The sequence below is a fragment of the Motacilla alba genome, chromosome 2, assembly GCF_015832195.1.
Source record: "Motacilla alba alba isolate MOTALB_02 chromosome 2, Motacilla_alba_V1.0_pri, whole genome shotgun sequence".
Classification (NCBI taxonomy): Eukaryota; Metazoa; Chordata; class Aves; order Passeriformes; family Motacillidae; genus Motacilla; species Motacilla alba.
The window spans coordinates 148,887,333-148,914,322 of NC_052017.1; the positions used below are offsets into that span (position 1 = coordinate 148,887,333).

Consider the following 26,990-nt stretch of genomic DNA (forward strand, 5'->3'; position numbering starts at 1 on the left):
AGATAATTTGATTAGATTTAAGGTAGAGTTGCTCTTTAGTTTCTCTTCAGATCAAAATCAAGAATGCATTGGAGATGGAGAACCTTCCCTGGTGATCTCTTGGAAAACCCGAGCCATGAAAAATCTGCCTCTCTCTGGCAAATACCAAACCCAGATGTGCCATGGATGAGGTACCCTCTGTCTCAGCCAGATACTGAGCAAAAGGCACAAGGAAACTCAGTTTTCCATATAACAGCTCATTAGAAACAACAAAACAATAAATATTTAACTCAAATACAGCCTGGAAAATTGGCTCTCCAATTATCTCTGTAAAATTGGTGAGTTTAACTGCATGTCAAGCTACTGTGATATTCTTTGTTTATATTAAACAATAAACTATACCAGCCCTTTTTGACCCAGGAAAAACAGGTGTAAATTAATATATACCCGACTCAAGATTAGCATCTGCCACTGCCCAGAAAAACTGTTGATTAAAAACCACCACTAAGTAGTTCACAGTAAATACAGTGGAAAATTATCCAGAACCAAAGAAGAAAATCAGAAACTATTGCTAGCAGTAGATGGCAGAGAAACATTAAAAAAAAAAAAAAAAGTCAGCAAAACTGGCTATTAAAATATATTTTGTACTGATAAAATTAGTCTTAATGAACTATAAAATAAATAAGCCTTAATGAACTATAGCAGCCACTTGCAATTATTTCTGTACTAATAAGCTTGGAAAATACATTTGCCATATACTGGTCATTAACAAGATATTCTTTGAAATATGTAATTCAGTAAAGGAGAAGTTGTTACAAATTAAAGGGATTCCAGGAAATTTTTGTGTCTATAACTCCACAGAAATATTTGAGTTTCATAAGAGAAGATTTTCTAGGCCAGTGAATTCCCAAATTTGTTCAACAAGCTGAAATGGAGGGTTTATAGCTCCTCTCTTCCATTAAATTTCTTCTCTATTGTCTTTTCAATACTGAGCTCTGGAAAAAATGTAAATAAACATTGGTCATTGGGATCTGCCTTGTTAGAACATTTAATAGGAGTCCTTAATTGCATGTTGTAAACATAATACAAATGGCAGTTGTAAAACTGAGAACAGTTTTGTTCCAAATAATCAACAAGAATGCCTCTTCATAGAGCAAACTCTTACCAGGCACAGTACTATATATCCAAAAAAACGCCCCCCCCCCCCCCCAAAAAAAAAAAAAAAAAAAAAAAAAAAAACCCAAACAAAAAGCCAAAAAAACACCAATTCTTGCAGGAATAGAAGCAGAGGAAATTCCATTTTTGGCTAAAGAAAGAAATTCTTATTCATTGGATGGGATTTCATGAAAAAGCAGATGCCTTGAAAATTTTCTACAGATGATACAGCTTTTTGGGTTTTTTTGGGTTTTTTTTTTTTTTTTTTGAGAGCAGGCAGACAATGCAAGGGGATCAAACAATTGCTGTTTAATGAGTTACTGCCTGTCAGCTGAGAGGCAGCAATGGCTGGGATGTTATTCCCGGCAAGTTTTGAGGACATGACATCAGGAATAATGCATTTCACCCCGCACTCTCAGCAGGCTGTGCATGGACAGCCAGGCAGTTCAGCTAGCCAGAGGTAATTCAATCAACATCAGTAATTGCAACTTGAAGTCATCTCCCTCCACTCCACCTTGCTGGTTGTTTCAGTGACAAGGAGCTCTGCCCACCTTCTGGGCTGGGAGGATGAGATCCATGTGAGGTGCACAGTTGTAAATGTGGTGGCTCTTTGGACAAGATCCACAAATTCAGTGATTTCGGGTGACCTATTTGTGAGAGGAATTAAATGATTTTTGGACTATGCAGCAACACTGTAATGTGAAAAAAAATCCCATTTCAGTGTCAAAATATGGCTGTTGAGGAATAAGGAATCTGTCAAAGCTCAAGCAACATCTGTACCAAACTCAAAAGTAAAAAAGACATTTCTCCAGCAGTTTTTTTAGGAAACAAAGACTGAAGTCAAAAGTCTCCTTTACCAGATACACCTTAAAAGCCTATTTTGAGAGCTGAAGAACATTCTGTAAATGAGTGATCGTTGTGAAGCAGATTCCAACTAGTTGTAAAGCCTAATGAAGCTATAAGGAATATTTCAGAAAATTCACTGAGTAGGATGGAATTATAATTCTCTTTCTAAAGTTGATTTGAAGAATCTCACATCAGAGAGTTGATTGCAGTTAGGAGGTTACAACCTACACATTGAATAGACCAAAGATATATTATCAAAGATATATTATCAAAGATATATTGTCAAAATGTGGACATTTCTAGTTCTGCTTGAAGAAGTGGAGAGCTATCAAGGACATGGTTACCACTACATTAGAAAGAATGCATTAAAATGGGAGTTTAAGAATTTTTATCTTATTTTTTATTTTTATAATTTTTATAACTTTATATATTTTTTTATTTCCTAAGAAGAAAAGGAGGTCACCAGAACAGCATTGAAGAAGCCCTGATTTCATTCTCAGTTTTAAAAGATAACTCCCAGATCATCGTGGTGGCTTGGAAAGAGTCACATGGCTTCAAAGGAGAATTTATCAACCTGCAGCACATCATGGGATAAGGCCATGTCCCAAAAAAAAGGTTTACCACCTCCAGGGCTTCAGAAGAAAGGGCTGGGACAAAGGACAGCAATTCAAAGAGTACATTTAATCACTTGCAGTGATTTTCCTCTGACACTAAAACACTTTCCAACCTGTTGAACATCCTCAAGACAGCACTCAAATTTCGGAACTGAAGAAATAGAACAATCTTTCCATCTACCTCACTCTGAGAGTCACAACACCAGACACATTGTCCCCTCCAATATCTTTCTTCATGAAGAGATAATCGCAGATTTATTGCCTTTCTAAGAGTCTGCCCTGCTGGAACATGAGATTTTCCAGCTAAACTGACAATATATTTACTCTTTAATGGACCTTTACCAAAGGAAACCTCCCGAGCTGATTTTCAGGTTTTCTTCCAGAAAACACTGATCCAAAATTACCTTTCTTTGACACCACCACCAAGGATAACAGTCAAGTAACATTTTCAAGGAGCTTGGATAACAGGAATCAGGCCCTGTCATGCAGGGAATGACTCTGATGAACTGTGTGCTGCCCTATTCCCAAGAAAACCTCTGAGACTCTGTGGTGGGTTGACTTTAACTGGACACCAGGTGATCACCAAGCTGCTCTGTCTCTTCCCTCCTCAGCAGGATTGGAGTGGTGTGGGTGGAAAAAATAATATTGAACAAAAGAAACATTTAAACAAGACAAAGGCAGTTTAATAAGGCAGAAGTATAGGCTACAATGGAAATAAACAAAACCAGGAGATTTATTCTCTACTTTCCATCTACAGGCAATGTCCAGCCAGTTGAGATAACTGGAATGATGATAAAACACTGAGAATTTGTGGGTTTTCTTGGATCAATACTGGTTAAAACAGAGCTGGCCACCCCTGATCCCCCACACACCAAGCTCTGCACGCAGTGGCAGCAACCTCACCCATGTCCCCACCACCCCCAGGACAAGACGAATTGCTCTCCACAGAGGAATGCAATGCTTTGGCTTTATCAAAAAGAACCACACACCTTCCCATGCTGCCTTCACTGCAAGTCCACTCACTGCACAGTCCATGGGCACCAGGATGAGTGAGGGACCTTGAGCTGGTCTTTGCTCTTGTCCCTCTCAACAGCACAAGCTCACTGCATTTTTGGGGCTCGATGAGACAGATAATTCCCGTATTGCCAACTGAAAATATCAGCTGATAGTGCTGCAGTGATGTGAGAGCAGTTTCTGACTTTGTGTTGCTCCTATAAAAAGCTTAATCCTCCTTTCTCCTGGGGCTACTGATGTATGCCTCAGAGAGCCCTCCTGAGCCATTATTCAGTGCAACTGCTCCCTGAGCTGAGCACCAACTGCTCCCTCAAACATCACTGCTCCCAAGGAACTGAGACTACCCATAGAAGGAGGTCACTTGGCACTCACTCATTCAAATGTTTTAGACTTACACTTATAGCAATCTTTTCCATGTTGAAACTGAAATTTTAGTCATTTGAAGCCACACCTGGGCTGGTGTTGCCCACAAATCTAGCTGAAATATCAGCTTTTCACATGTTATTTCCTTAAACGTCTGTGAATGGGACAGTAAGTGAGAGAATAACCATTGGTCTGAATCAGTGCATCCATTTTTGTGCTGTTTCACAGTTCAAACTGAATATGCTGAAAATCACCCTCTTCTGCCAGGTTCTTAGAGGTGTGTCAGGATGGTTTAAGTTTAAAGAGGTTACAAAGCATAAATAATTAGTGTCTTCAGAGTGCTTTGGGAAGCTCAGATCACAGACTTGGCATCCATCAGAAGGGTCAGCATTGTGCATTCAGTGGGAGTATCCCATTTTCCTACTGATGGCAAAGAAACCTGAGATGGGATGGAGAAAGCTGTTTCAAAGTCCTCCTGACTTTGGAATCAAATCAATGAACTCAAGTTAATTGAGCTGCACATCGGCTCTTAAGCAAAAGCAATGTGATACATCCTCCCTTCACTCTCTCTCAGTTAATGACCTGGCATTATGTGATACCTATAGGGGACAAAGACCACAAGATGGGCAACAACCATAATCTGAAATACATTAAAACACAGTAACCTGATTGTGTGATATCCCATCAAAACATTAATCTGTTTGAAGGTTTGTCTCATTAGTAAAAACTCAGAGAAATTCTTAGAAATGAACCTGCCTATTTCCTGGCACTTCTGCCTTTCTTGCCCTGTTATTTTGAGGGATTTTTTTCACAAAGCAGACTCTTGTCTCTTAAAATTTCTTTTTCTACTAACAATCATTTATTTCTTCTGCACACTTGTGGCAGCACATTTTCATTGTGCTGTCAGGGAAATAATTCAGTGGAGAGAAATGGAGACATGGCCATTGGAATCAGGAAAGTCTCAAAGAATACAAATGTTAGCCTCATTTAAGAAATTGGGCCAAATCATAAACCCAGGCCCATTATATATTATCCAGTGAAAATCCAGGTCTCATTTTTTAGATCTTAAATTTGAAGCAAAAAAGTTACTGCAGAATCAGGATGTACCTCAGCCTTCTTGTCAGAGCAACAATTGAGCAGGAATGCCAGGATCTGAGCAATTAATTATAGGCTAAAAGACAAGAACTGAAATGACAAGAATTGACACCTGACTCTAAATGTAGGAACTTTTTCAAAGTAATAGGATACAGGGGGAAAAAATATTACAGAGCTATTGATTCCTGATTGTGCTGCACAGCAAACACGCCAGCAGTGCCACAGCCAGGGCAGAGGGGTGAATTATTTTAGGATTTCAATGACAGCTGCCAAAAATATTATGACCCTTACAGAGCTTGAAAGATTGAAACAAGGTTAAAAACTCAGCCACTCACATATTAAGCCACATATAGATGTGTGGTGAAAACAGAGACACAAAGAAGAGCCCTGTGATAATTTAAAAAACAAAAGCAATACCATGAAACAAAACTCTCTGTGCTTTGCCTTTATTTACAAAGTTCCTTAGGTTAAATTATTTCTCTGTTCAACACTGAGTAGGAACTGCTGTGCTTTAGCAGCCTGACATAGCCAGGGAGAGATGCACTGGGCAAACAAATGTCAGAATTTCTGCTGTGTGTGTCAGGAGAGGGTGCCCAGACTTGTCTCCCACTTGGAAGGAACAAGAGACCTGCAAATGCCAAGTGCCACAAAGCCACCCGTCAATCTTCCCCTCTCTGCCACCCTGACCCTCACAACCCCCACACACAGGGGTGTGATGCTGGGACTGCATTTGTTGGTGGCAAGGGGAACAGCACACAGGGACAGTGTAGTGCACGAGGCACTAAAATGATCCAGCCAACTCAAAAAGCATAAGGTCTGAAAGAAAAACAAACACCAAGGATGAGCTGTGTAAAATCAGCTGTCTGAACCTCTTTCTCATTCATCAGGTTACAGAAAACATTTAACCACATTAGAAACCCTTAAATGAATTATGCAAGGAAAGCTGTAACTGTGAGGGAGGGGAAAAATAATCCAAACTAAAACAATAATTTCTATTTTTCTAGGATAATTCAATTTAAATTCAAAACAAGACAGTTGCATATTTGGGAAACACATACTTGGAGCCTGATTATTACTATTTTACCTGGACTACAGCCCAATTAAGGAGACACTGTCCAAGATGTTAAGTGAGATATTAGAAAGAAAATCTTTACTCCCTTTGTGAGGGAGCTGATTCCCTGGCACAGGGTGCCCAGAGAAGCTGTGGCTGTCCCACCCCTGCAAGGGCCCAAGGCCAGGTTGGATGGGGCTTGGAGCAACCTGGAATAGGGGAATGTGCCCCTGCTATGGGCATTGGAACTGGATGAACTTTAAAATGTCATCTAAACTCAGACCATTCTGTGATTCTAAGGATTTTATGTCTGTACATTCAAGATTACATGGAGACTGTAATCAGAGTGTAACTCCTTGCTCAGGATAGTTAATACTTTACAAGTTTAGGATGGTTCAAAGTCCAAATGGTCAAATTATCAATAAAGAAATGAATCCATGTCCATTAAAGATTTAATAACTTGTCTCCTGTATCAGGAAGGCTTTGACCTTCACTGCTGAATGATGGGAGAATCTGTTCAGTCACACCCCACAGGATTTAAGGAATCTACATCATAAAGTGCGTGCGCTCAGTCCAGCAATCTTTATCTGACAGAAATATGTCTTGGTAAGAGTGAAGGCACCTTCTGCTGCTTCCAAGAACAGGGCTCAGTCAAGTCATCATTGATTCTCTCTTCCTTTGGCCAATGGGATTGAGATTATGAAGTCGTTGTTGAAAACCATATCTTCCAGCTGTCACATACATGCAGCATCTTTCTCAAAGTTTGTCACCTCCATTTTCCTATAAAGAAGGCTTAAAACTTAGGATTCCAACAGTCTTGATTGTCACTTTGGATAAGTGTGCGCTCATGCAAATGAGTCAAAAGAAGGGCACAGAAGGTCTGTGTAGCTGAAATATTGACACTACCCAAAAAAAGCTTCTTTCAGACTGCTCCTGCAATCCTGTCCTTTTGAATGGTCACCGATGTTGATGGAACAACAGAAAAAAGAGCAGCTGCAGTGTTGCTCCAAGATGCACACAATGTGACCCAAAAGTTCCTGGGCTATTTTCCTAAGGTGTCAGCAAACAAATGTACAGACACAAGTCCTCAGGAGTTTCTTTGCATTCGCTGTAGACACTTTCCTCTCTCTCTGCCAGACAAAACTGCCCCAAGGGAGCAGTGACACACTTATGGCAAGGCCCTCGACAGGCAAAGTCAGGGCTGGGAGCTCTCCTGAGCAGCTGCTCTCTCTCTGAGCCAGCAGCCAGTGATGGCATAACTGCTTGGGAAACTCACAGAGAAAAACTGCTTTTTACTTTGCAAGATTCATCAAGTGATCTCCCCTCTGGAAGGAATGGGCATGTCTGCCCAAGCCAGGTCTGATTCGTGGTGTGGGGAAAAAATTCTTTTGAGAAGAGCTGTTGATTCAGTATCATTATTGCAAAAGCAGAAACATCCAGCAATTAAAAAAAAAAAACCCAAAAATGTAAAAATACTTTATATGCTAATGATCAAAACAATAAACACTAATCATAGATATTAATGATATAATTTCTTTAATTCACTGAATAGTGAGTGACCTTCATATTTCTTATCATCATCCATGAAAGTTAAAGAAGCCTAACTTTATTATCCTGCAAATGGGATTTAAACCACTGCAATGGAGTGGCTGGGGCTTTTTCTTCTGTCTCCTTACTGATCCACCATGGAACCAACATTTTGAGATGTTAAGTGGAAGTTCTTGCCATTCTTTACCAAACTTTGGATTTCATTTAGTGATATGTCCTGTGCCAACCAGAGTCTTTAGTAATTAGTTCCCTCACTTGCTTTCCTCCCTTTATTTTGTCTGAAGTCATGCAGAGCTGTTAGACATTAAACCCCAGCTGTTCCTTATCTCCCTAAAGTGTGCAAGAGAGCTTTATATGAACCTGTTTCTTGAGGTAATCTTTATATATACATGATATTTTAAAAACCATGGTTTTTTTAAAAAATCTGTTTGCATTAAAATCCAGAATAGAATTTCATCCATCACTATGGACACAGAAACCCTGAAAACATCCTGGTTTAGAAGTCCTCAAAGCATAAATATGAAATCTGCTGCACACCACTAGGGCTAACCCAGACTTAGAATAATTTATAAAGATCAGAAATCATTGTTGTTCCAGTATAATTCAATGCAGGTCCTGCCTCCAGTACTACTGCTGCAGAGTAACTCTTGTTTTAGAAGCTCAATAATTAGTTTCACAACTGATGATGAAAAGTAGAGCATGATATTTTTCCTGGGGCTTTCATTAGTATCTCTGGGTTCACTTCCCTCAAGACATGGATCTCATAACAAGAGATTAATTTTAGTTTTCCAATGGAGTTTTATTGTAAGATCATTTTGTTCTCTGACTTTCTCCACTAAAGGGATTTTGATTAAAATATGCCTAGACGTAGTCAGCTGATGATAAGATTTGTAATTTCCAGTAGATAGGAATATTTAACTATACTAAAAGGAATTGTGTTATATTAGAGGTTATCCTGATGGAACAAATTTCCAAACTAATGCAGAATAAAAGCAGAGTGATGCAATTAAAGTTATTGTAGTTGCTCTAGATTTAAATTACCAGGATAGATCCCTGTTTGCACCCATCAACTGTGTCTCTTCTATAAAAATGGGATAAAAATATATAGAAATGATAGATAGATAGATAGATAGATAGATAGATAGATAGATAGGTAGGTAGATATGCTGTAAGAACATCAATATTCAGTCAATTAAAGGTCCATTTCACCAATATCATCCTTGCTTCAGGGCTGGCCAAACACCTAAGTAAAGATTCAAGTGCAGCAAAATATTTCCAAAATATTTCCACCTATTTCTCCTAGCAATGATGTAGGGGCTTGTGATCATCCTCATTCAAACCAGTGAGATGGTTCTTGACATCCTTCAACAATTGTTTTTCTTTTTTTTTTTTTTTTTTATTTTTATTTGCACAATTCTTTCTTGTACTCAAATTTTGACAACCACGATGTCATGACAGAAGAAGTACCAAAGCTTAAGAAGAGTGAAGAATCATCTTTCTATGATGGTTTTGAACCAACTCCTTTTAGTTCCCAGTGGAAAGAAGGCACTTTAGAAGCCTCATCCTCATGTGGAAGGAGAGCATTTTCAACTGAACCCTTGTTAAACAAAAAGAATTAACAAAATCTCTCAATCCTTTGGCTTTCCCAAGCATAATTTCACAGGAGAGTTGCTGTCTGCAGGAAAAGTCCCCTTGCTGCTTTTGGGTTCTGACTTAACCAGATGGGGACCCCTGCCCTCACAGCAGGCATACAGCCCCCCTTTGAGGGGTAGAAAATCTGTAAATCTGATATCTTCTCCTTGAACAAGGTTGCCAATGGCCGGGCAACCTTCTAAAGAAGGAGGAACCCAGACATGCTTTGCATCAGAAGGAGAATATCACAAATAATTGATGAGTCATTCTCCCAGGGCAATGAGGGACAAGAAAGGAAAATAAAAGTTTTTTTTGTGTCTTATACTTTGCATTTAAAGCACATTTTGTTTTTGCAAAGTAAACAAGCTATAGGTAAAACTTCCTAATAGTTGCTTTGATATGTCATCTATATTTCTAAGGCTGCAGCCCAATCCTCCTACTAGAGACCACCATTCCTTCTAGGTATAGATCCAGAGCAAAGATCACCAAAAATCCATTATTATTTTTCGCCCCTACTGAAATCTCCAGTTGTTTGTCTTCCTGCTCTTCAGGAGGGTCTCTGGAACATCTCAGAAGATAAAAATACTTGGTAACCTCAAGAACCTGGGAACACAAACATCCTTAGGTTGTTGGATTGCCTCTTACCCTGCTCCAGCCTAGAGTCTTTAAAACTGGTTCTGCATCTCTCACTCCTAATTCAAATAATTAGGATCCATTAGTTAGCACTGCTATGAGATTCCTGTAAAATCAAACACGACACAAACAGCAGAAGGAAGGGTCATATGTTGTTTTGTTGGAATAAGACCATGGCTTAATTTTAAGGATCCATTAAGAATATTTCTAACACACTTTAAAAGAAAATATTTTAGTATGCCAGACCTGACTCTGCAGCTGAAGATATTTTTTTCTTACCATGATCAGCTTCCTAAACTGTCTTTCAGGCAACTGAAAGAGTAGGATAAAAGACTTGGCCAAAGGGTTTTACCTGTGCAAAGCTCAGCCAGGTCAGCGCTTGACGGAGACCGCGATGATGATGACAACGAGCAGCAGAACAGCCAAAGCGATGGAGAGAAGGCAGCACTTCATCTTCCTGGCTCGTAGCTGAGGGGAGAAAGACAAGGAAATTAATTAATGGAGATTAAATCCACTAAGAAATGTTATTTTTCCATTGGAAGAATGGTTTGTAACAAGCTGAAGCAACATAGAGAATTTCTTTATTTTTTTGGACTGACTTATCCTCCTGGATAACCCAGATTCCTCCTCCTGGATACAATCTCCTTTTCTACAATACTTTCTTCCTGCTTAAATCGCTGTGTCACTCCAAATTTTTGGGCTTTGCTTGGAGGGCTGAACTTGAGTAAGACCACTCAGTTTGGTTTTGGTCTGGGGGTGATGGAGCTGCATCTGGTTGCCAGGAGAAAACTGTTCCCTGTAAGAGAATAAGTTCCCTCTCCACTCTGGTGTGCAATGAAATTGAGACAAGCACTGACATGGGCAGTTCACCAGGCAGGCAAATGTGGTTCCAGTGCTAACCACCCTGACTTCATTAACTTCCAGATATGGTAAAAGAGATTCTATGGAGTTTTAATTTTGACATCTGTTTCTACTTCAACCCGTCACTCTTCCTAGTGACCTCTGTGGATGTGATGTTGTTTCTTCCTATTTAAAATCTTTGCAGATAATTGAATTCCCCTGTTTCCTTTTTAGATGGATTGGAAGAAAGTTGTTTCCATGATCCCACAGTGTAAGGAGTCCTGTTATCCAGTACACACACAAAAAAAGCAACTTTAGTGAAATCCTAAACTTGGATATTTTCCTTGAGACCAGATCAACCAGTCCTCCAGCCGCCAGAGTTGATAACATCATCTTCATGTGACACACCAGTTGCTTTATTCCAGAGTCCTTTACCTTCCTTACAATTGAAGCAACACTCTCACAGGAGAGATGATGTTAATGTTACTGCTGTTATCCACTTTTCCTTCCTTTCCTTTTCTTTCCCTAACTGCTGCAATCAGGTCTCCCAGTCTGCCTTGGATCCTTCTCTAACTGCTTTACATCACTCTGCACTGCATTTCCCACAGAGCCATTGTTCCCCAGCTGCTCTGTTCTGTTCTGGGGATGTTTTGGTCTCCTACACTGCCAAGGACAGGAGACTCATCTCTTCCACTGGTGCTCCAAATCCTGTTCTTCATTCCCTCTCAGTGCCCAAACAAGCTGGAGAAGCACTTCCAGCAGGGAACAGTGATGCATGACCTGTTCTCTCTTTCAGAATCAACCACCAATCCAACTATGGTTTTACAAAAGTCTGGATTTGCAGATTACTATTTTTTGCACCTTAAAATGCTGTACTGTCCTGCCTCCCTAGCAGATAATCAGTGAATCATCATGGCTCTCCATCAGCTTTTAAATCACTCACATAGATAGGTTTTCTTTGATTTGGATGAGGAAAAAAAAAAAAAGCTTTAAATATATCATTCCATGTGCATTTGTGAAAAGGGATCTTGTCAGGCATGCTAGGAGGGAGTGTGAGAGGGGACACAATTTCACTTCCCAAAACCCCTACTTTGGAGCGCAGGTTTTTTCATGCTTTTCCATCAGTTTACTGTGACTGTGGGGGGAGAATGCCCACAGAAGGTGGAGGAGAAAGGCCCACAGAAATTATTGTGATGGAGGTGAGGCCCTGGCAGAGGTTGCCCAGAGAAGCTGTGGCTGCCCCATCCCTGGAAGTGTTCAAGGCCAGGTTGGACGGGGCTTGGAGCAACCTGAGATAGTGCAAGGTGTCCCTGGCCATGGCAGGGGGTGGAATGAGATTATTTTAAAGGTCTCTTCCAACCTAAAACATTCTGTGATTCTCTGATTTTTTAAACTTTTTTCTTTTTTTTCCACACACAAAAGGATGTTTCTTCATAGCAGATCCTCACCTAACATTTTAATTTCTTCAGAAGAAACTGCAACGCATCCTGAAAGCTCAGCCTATGAGACAACAGACTTGCTACTGCTTCCCTTTTAATTTTAACCTTCATTAATTCCAAGTCAAACCAGGAAACCTCTGCTTCAAACTGCAGACTTTCAAAGGCACTTGGGTGTCCTTGTCCACTTCTAAAGTCAGAGCCTGTGTTTGGTCAGCAGAGGATGCTAATGGGTCATTTAGCTTCAAGCAGAACTCCCAAATAGTCCATTAAGAGCCTCAAAGAGTGCACAGTTATCACTTCACATGGCTTTTCCATCATTCCCTTTGCAGAGAGATTCTCTTCTTTTCCTCTTTTCCAGCATTAAAAATCCAAGTCACTTTTATTTTGGGTTTGCACAGTTTCTTCTGTGCAAGCATTAAAAATGCAAGTCACTTTTATTTTGGGTTTGCACAGTCTCTTCTCCCTTCCCTGTTTCCTTGGTTTTAACCAACTAAACCATAAACAGACTGACACTGATCAGAGGACAGGAGAGCTGCAGCCCAGTCTGAATCCTGAGATTTGGTTCACATTTTATGATCTTGTCCTGGCTGGCAAGTCAGGGCAATGATTCCTGCTCTTTAAAATATCTCCTAGCATATTTACTATAACTGTCCTTCAAAGCCATAAAACCCATGGCTCCTGTCTATTCCTAGCTTTGGTTTTGTTTTGTGTTTTGTTTTGTTTTGTTTTTTTTTCTTATTTTACATTTCAAAAAGGAAAATGTTGCATTTTTTGAGTAGCTTTAGTCTCCAGTCATAAATCTGTACATGCTGGTGGAGCAGTAGAAGCTGCTTCTGATCCCTTCCTGGACACACCACCTTTCCTACAGATCCTGAGGAAAAGTGGCAGGATACCAGCACCCCAGAGTTATGTAACTTAGTTAGAAAAATACTGATATATGAGCAAAATCAGCATGTCTCTTCACTGGACAAGTGCAAACCCTGCTTCAGAAAGAGCGTTGAAGGAATCACTTCAATGAGACTTGGCATGAAGATTGGACTTGATGACCTTGGAGGTCTTTTCCAACCTTAATATTCTATGATTTTATGATACCTCATGGAGCTCACCAAGCCTGTCCTGTGGAGAAGACCTGCATGAATTTCTGTGAGCTCTTGGGACCCCTTTCCTGCCTTTATCAGAGGAGAAAGATGCAAGCACAGAATGTGTTGAACAGATCCTCTTCCCCAGACAGGATCTGCAGACTGTGCTATGAGCACCCTCACTTAAATATTACATAAATACACACTAATAAATAACATAAATAATAATATTACATCTAACTAACTCTGCTATCATCCCTAGTTTAGGTTAACAGAGTCTGATTGCCAAACTGAGATTACAAATGGTGTCTTAATACCCCACTGCCATTCTTGAAGGGCATTGAGAGACAAAAAATAAACACATCCCCTTTAATCAGTTTTTCGAATAGTTTTTTCTAGAACCCCGAGGTTACATTGCACACTGGAAGAACAGCAACCTCAGAAATGTAAGCACTGAGCAGTGAAGAAATTCCAGAGTTTGTGTTTTCCATGTGTGCATATACAGGGAACAATCTTTGTCTCTCTCTAAAGTAGGATTTCTGCCTCATTCAGTAAGGGAATAATTATTATGCTGTGTACATCATACATGTTTAGAAATTTTACTTATCTACTCAGGTTTTCTTAGGACATCTATCTAAAGTCAGGTTCACATGAGACCACGCAAAGCTCTCACTTAATGTAAAGATCCTGAATTTTTTCAAGGGGTTTCCATGACAGCAGAATCATATAATCAATGCTTTCCATCCCAAACATCAATGCAATGGTTGGGTTATATTAATTTTAAGTGGAGGAAGTAGAGACACATTCATTGGGTGAAAGCACAGCTGATCTCAAGAGAGCTCCAGTTTACCCAAGGAATAAAAAAAAAAAAAAGAATAAAAAGCAAATTTGATTCCTGATGCCACCCTTTGCATCAGTTAATCTACACTTACATGGAAATGGAAAACAGTTTCCAAACCTGTAACAGGATTTCTCACCAGCACAAGTTCCTTACTGCCCGAGACAGGCACTATGAGGTTTCTGCCACAATTTTAGTAGTCTCAGAATAACAGAACCCCAGCCACAGAAAAGTTGAGGAAAAATTTTAAAAATACAAAACCAAAACAACCCACAAGAAGCCAAACCAACTGTAAAATGAATCATTTATGTTACAGCATAATTCCTCAGGGATTTTGCATTTTTGCAGCATTTCCCACGAATACTTCTAAAACCCAGTGGATTTCACTCATCTTTCCCCAGTTCTTTCTCCCCTCAGCTGCTGAGGCTCCTTCTCTCACACTCTGCATTATTCCCTATCTTCCTTGACTTTCCTGGAAGCTCTGAGGCAACGTGACCTCCTCTCAATTCCTGCAACTACACCCATGCTTGCTGCAGGAGCAATTTTAAGGCCATTTTGCTCAGAATCTTCCACCTGCCCTTGGAGTTAGATGTTTGCAGACAAGACGTACCCATGATCATTGGCACAGCAGATAGATCAACAGCTGAAGGGCATTTTTGGTACAAATTAAACTTGGATAGTCTTCACCTCAACTTCACAAAGTATCCAGAAAACCTGAGGGAATAACTGTCTTGTTGGGGTTTTTTTCCCCAGAGACCTGGAGGTTTTGCCAAACACTCCTGGAGGTCACAAAAATTGATGGCTGTTTTCTCCATATTTTTCCCTGTTAAATTGCAAAACTCTGTCCACACACAGGAGCTGCTGGAATTTAACAAAACATCCCAAAAACCATATTTCTTCCAGGGAAACGTATCCTGGAACTCCACCTTGGACAGCACTGACTCCCTTTAAATATCTCTCAAAATTAGTATTTAAATAGAGATAGAGAAATCAACGCAATAAACAATTTCAGGCTGAATTTGGGAAAAGTTCAAAGCTACAAGATTATCTTCTGCTGGAAAATGTATGAGAAATAATTATAAGCCCACTATCTGATTTCATTTTAATTATCTTAGCTTATTCTAAACCTTGAATGCTATGCTGCAGCACTGCTCTGGTTTTATAGCTCTGTCCCAACCTGTTGTAAGTCCATTTCCCATAACACCTAGAATTTGTTGATTAAATTGGAGCTAATCTATTTTCATTGTACACATTTTCCCAAGATGAAAAGAATGCAACATGGGACCAAAAAAATTCTAATCCTGTAGCAAGATGGAATGGCTTTTTACAGTTATTTTTTCTGGGCTCTCAGGGTTTTTTAGCAAAATAAGTAAAGATATATTTTAATCCTGACAGAGGCTCTTTAAACACACATGTGAAATAGGAGTGAAAAGCAGGGAAGGAATGAGCAAGGCTATTTAGGGACACAGCTGAGAAGCACTTTATATTGACAGGAAAACTGGATGTGACTGAGCCTGGAAGAAACCTTTCCCTCATCATTTCAGAAAATTAAGCTGCAAGTCATATTTTACAGCCTGGAAGATATTTATTTCTTAGGGGTGAAATGTTGAAAAATATTTTAATTATGTCACAACAGATAGTTAAGTAATTAAAATTCATTAAAGCCCATTATGGCCCCAGGCCCAAAAAAGTAAGTTTCATCTTGGAAATTCCTAAGCAAACACATTTACAAGGAGAAAAAAAAAAATGCTTTCTTGCTAAGCATTCAAAAACTAGCTGAGGCCAAGCATAAATAATAGAAGAGGCTAAAGGAAACTGTTTTTCCTGTATTTATATTGAATGGAGAAAAATAACCAAATAAAAAAGCACTTGATTCACATATAGAAAAGCAGCATTGAGCTTCTCCACCCTTGGTGGATTGATTTCGTGGACTGTAAGGCAGGGAGGAGTAAGGCAGTTATGGATTGTAAGGCAGGAGTTGAGATTTCTCAACTGCCTCCACAAAGGAGGCGAAAATCCCTAGAAACAGGAATTTTGTACTAGATTTGTACTAGAGCAGCTGCTCTATTCTGGGAACATCAGAGCATATGACACCACTTCAGAGCAGAATCACACCCTACAACTCCATGGCTGGGGAGTTTTCTGGGTCTTCTGCAGGACAAAATTGGGTAGGTTACTTTCATTAGAAATTAATTAAATTAATCTCTCCAGTATCCTATCTTTGTTCCATCACTCCCAGGTCTCAGCCCTAGCACTGGGATAAGGATGAAGACAGAAACTAAAGAGCTTTGCCCTAAAGGGTTAACCCAAGACCACCTGACTCTGTCTCTCCCTCCTGCAATGTTAAATAATACAAGCATTCATAGAAAAATGGGATTGTTGAGCCTGGAAAGGACCTCTAAGATAATCAAGTCCAACCTTCAAAGCAGCAAGCACCACCACGTTTACCATCAAACCCTGTCCTCAAGTTTCACATCCTCAGGTTTTTAAACGCTTCAGGAACAGTCACTCCACCACTTCCCTGGGCAGCCTCTTCCAAAGCTTAGGAGTGAGGACTAGGAACAGGTCTGGAAATACCCTGAGCTTTTCAGTTTGGTTGTGTGGGCAACAATCTGTCTCATACCAGTTTTCCATTATCATTTCTTAGGTTATTATGGTCAGCAAGCAAAAAATCTACCCAATATACTCAATGCCAACACACTCAATAAGACAATCCATTTTACTTACAGAAATGCTTACTCATATTTCAAACACAATTTTAAAATAAAGAACAATTCATGAAGCATTTTTGAACAGAGCCAGGAGTGCAAGAACTTCTGAAAGTACAATTCCACTACTGGAGCAAAGAAACCATTGCAGACTAATCTGGCCTGTAAATTTATTTCCTGCAAACCCATTCAGCAGATAAAAACCAAAAATTATTAAATTTAGCAAACACACAATAACAGCCTCCAGTTATCAGGTCAGGTCCTTTTAAGGGCCTCTGTTGGGCAATGAAAACCCATCCTGATTAATTTTCAAGTGATGCTTCCTTTATTGTAAGATTAACAAATCTGTTTGACATAAAATGGTTCATTTTATATGCAAATCTCTGTAGAGAGTTTTGTGACATTAAAGAGGTTCATACAGTTTTGTTCACCCTGACCTCAGAGGTCATTTGGAATTTCATGAAAGCATTTGTCTATGCTCTTAATATGCATTTTGAAAGCTAATTTGAGGTCTGCTGGATTGAGGGCCCAGGTTCTTAATTACGTTTGGATGTGTTTATACAGAGCTGATATTATAAATCTAAAACTGCTGCCATTCCAGTGGACAATAGCAGAAGCTCTGCTGAAGGCTGGGGAGTTCTCATGGGAGAGGAAAAGAAAATATTGGAGCTACACAGTGAAAAGTCAGACCTTGTACCTTGTAGACGTGTGGTTACCTCCAAGAATTGTGTAAACACACAGAGGGGAAAAATCCCCTTACACTTGCAACAGCATTATTATTATTATTATTATTATTAATAATTTCCTGTTCCATTTGCATCAATAAGATCCCTTAGCTAAGCCACACACAATCAGCTCTGATAAGAGAGTAAACGCTCTGTGTTATTGCAGTGGAAGGGAGGAACATGACCTTTAACGTGTGTACAAATTAAAATGCACTGACCAAATTTGGTGACCTTTATGGTATGGCTTCCTTATAGAGCTCCAATGAATTTGCTATCAAATATCACTGCTTCTGCAGGCAGGCTAGAAAAGGCCAGTAATATTATTAAGCACTTACAGTGTTTTTAAATGAGAACAAAGTAGAAAAGTTACGTATGAATAAAACCCAGAAGACAGGAGAGCAACAGGGAAAGGCCAGCCCACAGCAGCAAGGAAATAGATCACTTGGCTTTGACATACTGTTTTTGGGCCTTCACTTGCATGCCATTTGGACTGATTCCATGCTTTCCTTTATGATGTGTCTATGTATTTGCTGCTTTCCACTAATTCCGTGCTGTTTTCCCACTCCCAATAAGTCTCTTCATGATCCCCTCCTCATTAATTCACTTTCTTTGCATGCATCTCTGGAAGTGTTCAAGGACAGGTTGGATGGGGCCCTCAGCAACTTGGTCTGGTGGAAAATGTCCCTGTCCATGGCTGAGGGGATAAACGGGATGACATTTAAGGTCATTTCCAACACAAAAAATTCTATGATTCCACATGTTTCTATGACATAACCCAGGTGAAGCCAAGTGCCATCTACAAGTATGATTCCTCAGCATTGGCCTACTGCAAAACTGTATTTTCTGCCACTTATTTATTCATGGACAACCATCCAGGATTGGATTTTCCATGCCTGGAATCAACCCCAAGCTATTTCTTCTAAATGAAAAGATGCCAGCCAAATCAAAGGAGAAAACTATTTTAAAAATTTCCAAGTATTCCATCCTGAAAAAAAAAAAAAAAAAAAGGAAATATTTTCTCTAGTCTCTCCCTGCTTTGGGAAAAAAATCACAGAATCATTGAGGTTGGAGAAGACCTCCAAGACCAACAAGTCCAACCTTTGGCTGATCACCACCTTGTCCACTAAACCACAGGGAGAAGTGCCTCATCTGCTTGCTTTTTGAACACTTAAAGGGATGTTGAGTCCACCCTGTCCCTAGGCAGCCTGTTCCAATGCTTTACCACCCTTTCAGTGAATAAATTTTTCCTCATATCCAACCTGAATCTTCCCTGGTGCAACTTGAAGCCATTTTCCCTTGTCCTGTGTAAGGAAGAATAGGGAGAAAGGGGATTGTTCCTTTGATGAGGGTTGTCATTTTAGTGTTTCTGGGAAATTTGGCTCAGTTTAGGAAAGATATGACTTCTCTCAAACTCTCGTTCATGTACACTCTTGACTAGTTCAAAATTTGAGATAATTTTCACCATCTGCCACATCTATCAGGATGAGGATGGCAGCACAGTGCTTTCTGTGTTGGCTTGCCTAAAAGCTGACAGGGGCTGGTATTGAGCCTGTACACACAGATTTAATTGCTGCATTTTCTACCTTCTGAATGCTTGAATTAGCCATCTTAATATTCTCCTAATACACTTGTTTTTCTAATGGCTGAGACATCATTTGTAATAACACATGATAATGGCTTACATTTCTAGCATGCCTTTCAAGGCAGCAAACCTCCAACGTGATTTACAAATTCACTATAAAGAGGATTATCTTTTTACCAGCTCTGGAATGAAGCCACCTACCTCTGGCAGCTGTTTGAGTTCTCCACAGCAGATCCAGCCAGCAATTTAAAGCAGGTAATGACTGGTGTGTGCACCAGAAACACCAGACTGCATTTCCCAAATCAGAATTCACCCAATGTGGCAAAACAGACGCTTACACTGTTGTAGAAACCACCCTGAGATGCTTAAAAGCCCCACACAGGCAGATTTAGAGGGAACTTAACATCCCCAACAATTCAAACCCAGAAACACTCCAAGGGAGCAGAGCAGAGAGAGAATGATTTGACCACATTAAAGCTGTGCAGTGCTCGAAGAAAACCTTCCTGCTGAGCTGTGTTGATTAGTTAGATTATATTATTTTATGAATGGGACTACTTGGAAGGATTGCAAATGACAGATTTTGGCTCATTGTGCTGCCAATCTCAGCATTTTGAGCCCATCAGTTCATCCAGCTTTCAACCAACCTCACTTATCTGGTCTGTACATCATCAGTTTCTCTTTCAGGGCAGAAAGTTTTAATTCTTGAACTAGCTCAATCTCTGCTCCCAAAAACACTTGAGCTCTCCCCAGACTGGCTCCTTTTGCCAACAACAACCAGGTCAAACATTGCAGAACCTCAAAGGACCATAAAAAGCATTAAGTCTGGCTTAACTTCAGTGTACTCTGATGAGACTGGTCCAAATAATTTAAGAATTTCTCCTCACTACCCTGTACAAAGGTGCAAAAAAGAATAAAGATGAAAATTCTAATAAAGATGAAATGCTTTACAAAAGAGTGTGATGTCAGCCATGAAGGATCTTTTGAACATCCTCAAACACAAACAAAGAAAATAAAGAAAATAAAGAAAATAAAGAAAATAAAGAACACAAAGGAACTTGCAGGGGGTAGCAAAAAAAGAATCCCAGAAGAACATGGGCTGAGAAAGACCTCTAAGACTATCAAGTTCAAACAGCACTACCAAGGCCACCAAAAAGGCATGTCCCATTTACATGTTTTTAATCCTGCCAGGGATGGTGACTCCAACACTTCACTGGGCAGCCTTTTCCAGGACTTGACAACCCTTTTAGTGCAGAATTTTTTTCCTACTATCCAACCTAAACCACCTCTGGTGCAATTTGAGGCCGTTTCCTCTTGTGGTACAACAATATTGTTCATGCTGGGACTGAAAGAAAGGTTTTCTGCCTTCAAGGCACCGTGTTCTTGAACCTAAACTTGCCTTCCAATCTCACCAGTAATGAAGACAAATTATCCTCAGTGCAAGTTTTCAGGCACCAAACAACAACCTGAAGGTCCAAGCTGGTCTGACCCTACCACCAGAAGGTATCTGGGTACCTCAGTGGAAGTCAGTACATTACAGTAACTGATGCACAAGAAGCTCCTCCCAGCCCTGGGAACAAGTAAAACCAAATTTTGGAAGGGTTTCCATGAAGTACCATGCCATTAATGCCTCGGAATGTCAGTGTCAGGAGCTGATGTGTTGGAACTCAGAATGTCCCGCAGACATTCTCGGATGTTCCAGACCCAGGTCAGAAGCATCTGAGACCCTGGCATGGAGCCAGAAACCCCTGTGGCTTTGAATCTGACCCATGGAACAATTTACCAACTTTGCAGGAAGAACAAGAAGTCACAAAAGTTTAGGTATTGTAGTAGAAGTAGTCACAAAGTGAAAGGAAGGATTTTTGAGTGCTGTACAGGGGAGTTTTAAGCCTTGTACGCAGGGGTCCAAGTTTTGTACATGGGGGTCAGGAGTTCTAAGATGGAGGGATTTGGGTGTGCCCTGTCCTCTTTCTTTCTCCTTCCCAGCCTCCATGTCTTTGGTGATGTTGGCACTCACAGATTGGTTTAGAGTAGAAAGTCACCATTCAATATAGATAGTAGGCATTGGAGAAAAAGCATAAACATGTAGTACGTAATATATGATATAAAAGATAGCACCAGCCCCCTGGGAGGGCAGTGTGCCTTTGTCTGACCTGCTGAATGGGCCACAGCTGTTCAGGAGAAGAATCTTTTAGATACCCAACAATAAACAACCTTGAGACCAGACAACAGAGGACTACTGAGTCTTTCTTTGAAGGCACGGGCTGGAGGAGGGACTTTTCCATCTTTCGGGGTCACCCCAATCCAGGGGTGAGACCCAACACTGATGGATCTCCAGAACAAAGATGTCACAGAACCATAATTGGCAGTGTCTAGTGTCTGTGTTTTCATTAAATTTATTGATACAATTGGGATTTTTTTTTTACTGTGTCCATTGATTTAATATAGAACATTGCTTCCTACAAACTTTGCTCACCACTATCACTAATATCACTACTATCTTTACTACTACTAAAATACTCCTGTCATTAGCATGTCAAACAGTGGCTGACAGGCACAAACTCCCCTGCATTATTTTGTGAAGTCATAGAACAGAGCTGAACTTGTGCTGCACTGAACTTTAAATAGAGCTCTAATTGTTGTTTTTTCTTCCTGCTAGTGAAATCCAAAGAGTGCAGAAAATATTTACAAGCACCCACCATGTCCCTGCTGCTCCTTTGCACCCTGCAGGAGATTTGGGAGCAGAGGGCAAAGGAAGAGTGAGAAAATTACATGGAGACCAGGCATGAAAACCTTCCTTTTGAAAAGTGACAAGTTGTCTGCTAGGAACTCAAGGAATGCAAATCTCACACCTTGCCTAATACAGACTGAAATCTATTTTACTGCTTCTTAAACCCATGTATACTTTTACAAATGTGAGTCTTCACCTGTTCAAAGCAGAGCTGAGACATAAAAGCTGAGAATCTTAAATAATTGCAAAATGACAAAAGGGTATTTCCATTTTACTACTTACTTATATGTCTGTCACAAAAAAGAAGTGGATAAAGTCACATCTAGTGTAGCACCAGTAAAACTAAGCAGAAATAGAGCCTCCATATCATTTTAGTGGGTGGCACAGAATTAAATTTGAGGCAGCTTGATTTTCTTTGGCAGCCATGGAGAACTGGTTAGGCTGTCAAAATACCTGGTCTAAGCCTTTGTTTAAACCCAAATAACTTCTTCAAGGTTTCAAGAGTATTTTGACTCTCTATTGTTTTTTCATTTTCATTTTTCTGGTGGATTAAATGCACTAATGGCAGGAGGTAGACTGAGTTGATGCTGAACTTCTGACTCAAGGGGAAAGCACCAAGTATTGGGAAATCTTGTGTCAGACAGTATTCTCCAGAGGCTTGCTGCTCAGGTTAACAGATGCAGATCCAGGGAAAGTCAAAGAGCAGAGTTCACGACTTGCAAGAAGAGCATTTCAATATAAATACCAAAAATAAATCTGAAAATAGCAGGCAATGAGGGGAATTGTACAGGGAGATATAGCTCTATCCATCCTTTTCTCATTAAATTATTATGTGGCCATTTATAAGTCATTTTACTTCTGCATTTCTCATTTTCCATGTTATAACATCAAGGATGTGACTTCATTAAATAAATAGAGCAAAAATAGTGACCCCTGTGATGATGGAGCCATTACTTGCCAAGATCAACACACAAAAACCATTTTTTAAAAGTATCTGGTTTTTATAGGGATGGGTTTTTTTTGGTTTTGTTTTAGGTAAACTGTTTGAGCCATTTCTAAATTAAAACCTTTAAAATCTCCTGGGAATAAAGCATTTCTCTTTAATTATGTAGTCACACAATAAAGTTATGGATATGAAAATGGAGCTCATATTACAGAGGAATAAGTTTTTGTCCCTTCCTTCATCTCTCAAACAAACACTCTAAGATCTTGGCAGCATCCTTAAATACATCCTAAAGTGGAGCTTGGTCTGATCTGAGCTAAGGTGGACAATGAATATGAAAGCTGAGAATGACCACAGGTCAAAACGTTTCACTGTTCCTCAGTCCCTGGCAATGAGACAGCATTCAGATCATCCTGAATTATTCACTGCCATCAAAGCTGAGAGTTTCCTGCCTCTATGTCAAAATCACGGTGTAATTGCAAATTGTAATGGATTCTGAATGAAAGAGATGATTGTAACAAACAATGGAATATCAGCATTGCTTCCCAAATGGCCTTGGAGCCCGACCTTGCTGGTCAGAATCACAGCTCCCGTGTCTAGGCAGAGTCTCGTCAGCTCTGCCAGCACAAAGGGCTCCTTGCATGAAGAGTGTAGGAATAACTCGACTGTGATAGACAACATAATAGAGCTCTGGGAATGTCAAAAAGCCCACTGCCAACAGTCTGTCCTACAGAGCATATCAATCCCTCACAGCAACGAGAGGACCGGCTGGAAAAGAAAGAATTAAATTAAATCACAGGTCTGTAAGGGTGGAAGTGAAAACAGTCCTCATGTTTGAGTTTTATGTCATTGCAAGCATGGAAAGGGGCAGAAAGCAATGAAATGTATTAAATCCAACATATCTTTGTGTTTATGGTTTCTGTCACGGTGCCAGTTTGGAGCCAGATTCACATTAGAAAGCTCATCTACTCCATCCAGTTATGCTGTGTAAGGACAAATAACCTGTAAACATTGCGTTCAATTAACAGAACAGCAGAGAGATGGGATTGTCCAGAATGGTAGAACCCAGGACATGCAACCAAAAGGCCACATGTCACTCAACCATAACTAACTTTTAGCCAAGAAAAAGAAATTTAAGTTACGCGTGATCCAAAGAAAATATTCTTAGAGATGCACAGACAACAAATTCATAAACTGCCAACTAAGTTAAGTTAAAAAGAAAGGAGTTATGTAGTTCAGTTTGTTATGACATACTTTTCTTAAAACATGCTGAGTGGTTCTCCTACACTGCTGAGAGGATGAGGAAATTAATCACTTTTTAGGATAAGGCTGATCTGAAAATCCTCCCAAACTTATCGACAAATTCTCCCAAAGTCCTGAAAACTGGACTGAATGAGTGGCTTGAAGCTCTGAGAAAGTTTCTAAAGTAGTTCTGAGCACTTCCACCTAAACTGAAACCTCCATGGGAGATTATGCCCTGGTGCTATTTGGAGAACAACTCAAAGACACACATCTCCAGGGAGGTCCCGCTTATGGAATTTTTTTGAGGTTGACATTGAAGTAACCAGATATTTTTGAAGACTCTGGAGAAGTGAAGGGAATCTCTGAACTTGTGAAGTGTCCCAGCTTTTTTTTACATGCAGCTGATCAAAGCTTTTAACTCTCCATCCCTTTTCTTCTGGCATCTATGACAAGAGCTTAAATAGTTGAGCTCCACGTGGGGAAAAACCCATATAGATATCTGTAAGGATGTGTGTATATTTTCCCCTCACTGCTTGTCAGAGCCTCTGTACTTAACATATTAATTTACCAAGTTTAACTTTTTAATGCTAGCTCCTTTAAGTCATTAGAGATCTTTTTCTCATTATAATCCTCTTATTTGGTAATCAGTCTGAGCCTGTCTGTATTTTTTAAGAATATTTAAAAGTTTCTGGTGAAGATCAAGGGAAGTTTTCTCTTGCTCTACTTCACAAACTCCAACTTATTATTAGTAAGTGGTTCAGCACAACACTCCACAGTCAGTTTTTTGCACTTCTATCTCATCCTTTATACACCCATATTATCATAGAACTATTTAGGCTGAAAATCACCTCAAGAATCATTGAGTTACAACCATTATGAATGGAAGTGTTACTTTTAAATGCATTATGGCTGTTGAAAGCTGACCAGAGGAGAGATGGAGGAATGGAAATGGATGTGGCAAAGATGGTGGTAATAGCTACTGTAATGTGCTCCAACTGGAGGAGCCACCAACAGACCCTTTTCCTTCATGAGTCATTCCTAAAATTAGTCATAATGCATTTCTTAACGCTCTTTTATTTGCCATGCAGGACAGTCTTTGCACAAGAGGTCTCAGAAGATAAACTAATCTCAAGGCACCAGGCAGATATTACACCATGAGCAACAAACCCCCAGCCACCTCTGACTCAAGTTTCTATTTCTAAAGACAAATAAATCCACCCCTCACCATTAGCACCCTTCCTGCTGTTCACTAGATGTTCTTTAACAGCCAGAGAAATCGTGAATTCATAACTACATCATATCCCAGTTTGAATGCATCAAAGATCCTCATAATCCCTTTGGATCTCAGCAAAGGGGCACAGTGAAACTCACTGAAACAAGGGGCTACAATAGACTTTGCAGAAGTTTAAAAGCTCCCCTACACCCTCTGTGAGCTTTCAAACTGGATTTAGGATAGAACTTCATTTATCCACTTCAAGCAAAAAGCTGTGTGCAACAAGCTGTTTATGCTTTTCCCTTAAATTTAATGTTCACAGAGGGAGGGGAGAAAATAAGAAAAGCAGTGTAAAGGCAGTCCCACATCAACTAATCTCTGCAACCAATTAATTAAACAATTATATTAGCCAAGCCTTTACTTCTGACATGGCACAGCTGACATTAATTGGGCCACAATCAAGATAGTAATTCAGGTTAATTGGATTTCCACTGTCAGCAGCTATCAGCTTGTTTCAATATGCTGCTGTCATTTAAGAATAATTAATCGTGGATGACTTTATTGGATGGTACTGGTTGACAGCTGATGGTGTGGTGATGCTTGAAAAAGTTGGTGATTGCTGCAGGCCTGGGGAAGGGGAAATCTGGATTCCTTTGGAGAGATTATTGTGCTTCCATTGCATATTGAGACCCAAAATGTGCTGCACGAGGTGTTGCGCTGGTGATAAAAAGAGGGGGCTGGAGAAAGGAAGAGCCCTTCCCATGGAAACCGCACAGCAAAAGGTCAGAGGGATGGACAAGTTCCACCACCTTCAGGCACTCAGGGATTGTTTGGCTCTTGCTGCAGCAGCACAGGATTCAATAAAACACCCATTCACCTGCTGCAGGAGCAGAAATGCCAGCCTTCATCTGGTGTTGCTTTTCTCCATTCATAATAGGCCATTACTCTGGCTAACCCTGGATAATATAATTTATTCAATCCGTTGTCAGAATGTCTGCAAAAATGTCAAGGAACTGATGGAGCCAAGTCTTTATTTGTTAATAACTTGAAGCAAAAAAAAGAACAGGGAAAAAAAAAAAAAAGGTGATGAAATTGTTGTGGGGAAGTAGGGGGGAGAGCTAGAAATGAAAGTGTAAGCTGAAAATAGTTTAGAGTGTTCCATGAGGGGTAATAGGAATACATTATGCCTCTGAAGAAAAAAAAATAAAAATGCAATTTAAACTTGAGGAAAGAAAAAGCTTTAGCACCAAGTCCTATTAGACTACATAATTATTCCCCAAAGGGGAAAATATACATATATATTTAAAAGTAAAGTACGATTTTAGGTTATTCATGACAGAGTGCTAAAAAATCATACCCGAAGTGGCAACACTACTTTGACAGCTGGACGGAGAAAATTTTCCATCAGAAATATGATGAATTTATTGTGTAACTGCCAGAAACCAGTTCAAGATGGATGAAGTACACAGAATCAAATTTCTAAAGGAAAATTTGACACCATGGCTGATGAATTTGGCTCCTTCCTTTTTAGCAAAATATTGGACAAAAAAATGATCATGTGCACTGCTCAGCAGAGTACAAATTCCCATTTTGGAGATATTTTCTTGCTGTCAGAGAAGTCTGATGTGGCAAAAGCACCCATTAACCAAAGATGGGCAGAAGAACCCATTAACTGTGACTTCTCTCCAAAATGGGTCTGGCACTGCTGTAGGTACAAGAGAGC

The 26,990-nt window shown here is 39.9% G+C and overlaps 1 protein-coding gene across 10 annotated transcripts in view; it reads right to left on the reverse strand.

Annotated features, from left to right (window-relative positions):
- Positions 1-26,990, reverse strand: part of TSNARE1 (t-SNARE domain containing 1) — a 448,564-nt gene that overhangs the window by 47,567 nt on the left and 374,007 nt on the right. For all 10 annotated transcript variants that reach the window (XM_038161056.1, XM_038160997.1, XM_038160980.1 and 7 more), the window contains one exon: positions 10,283-10,398. In XM_038161056.1, the coding sequence (XP_038016984.1) occupies positions 10,303-10,398 (96 nt within the window). In that variant the 3' untranslated portion in view covers positions 10,283-10,302. The remainder of the gene's footprint in view (positions 1-10,282; positions 10,399-26,990) is intronic.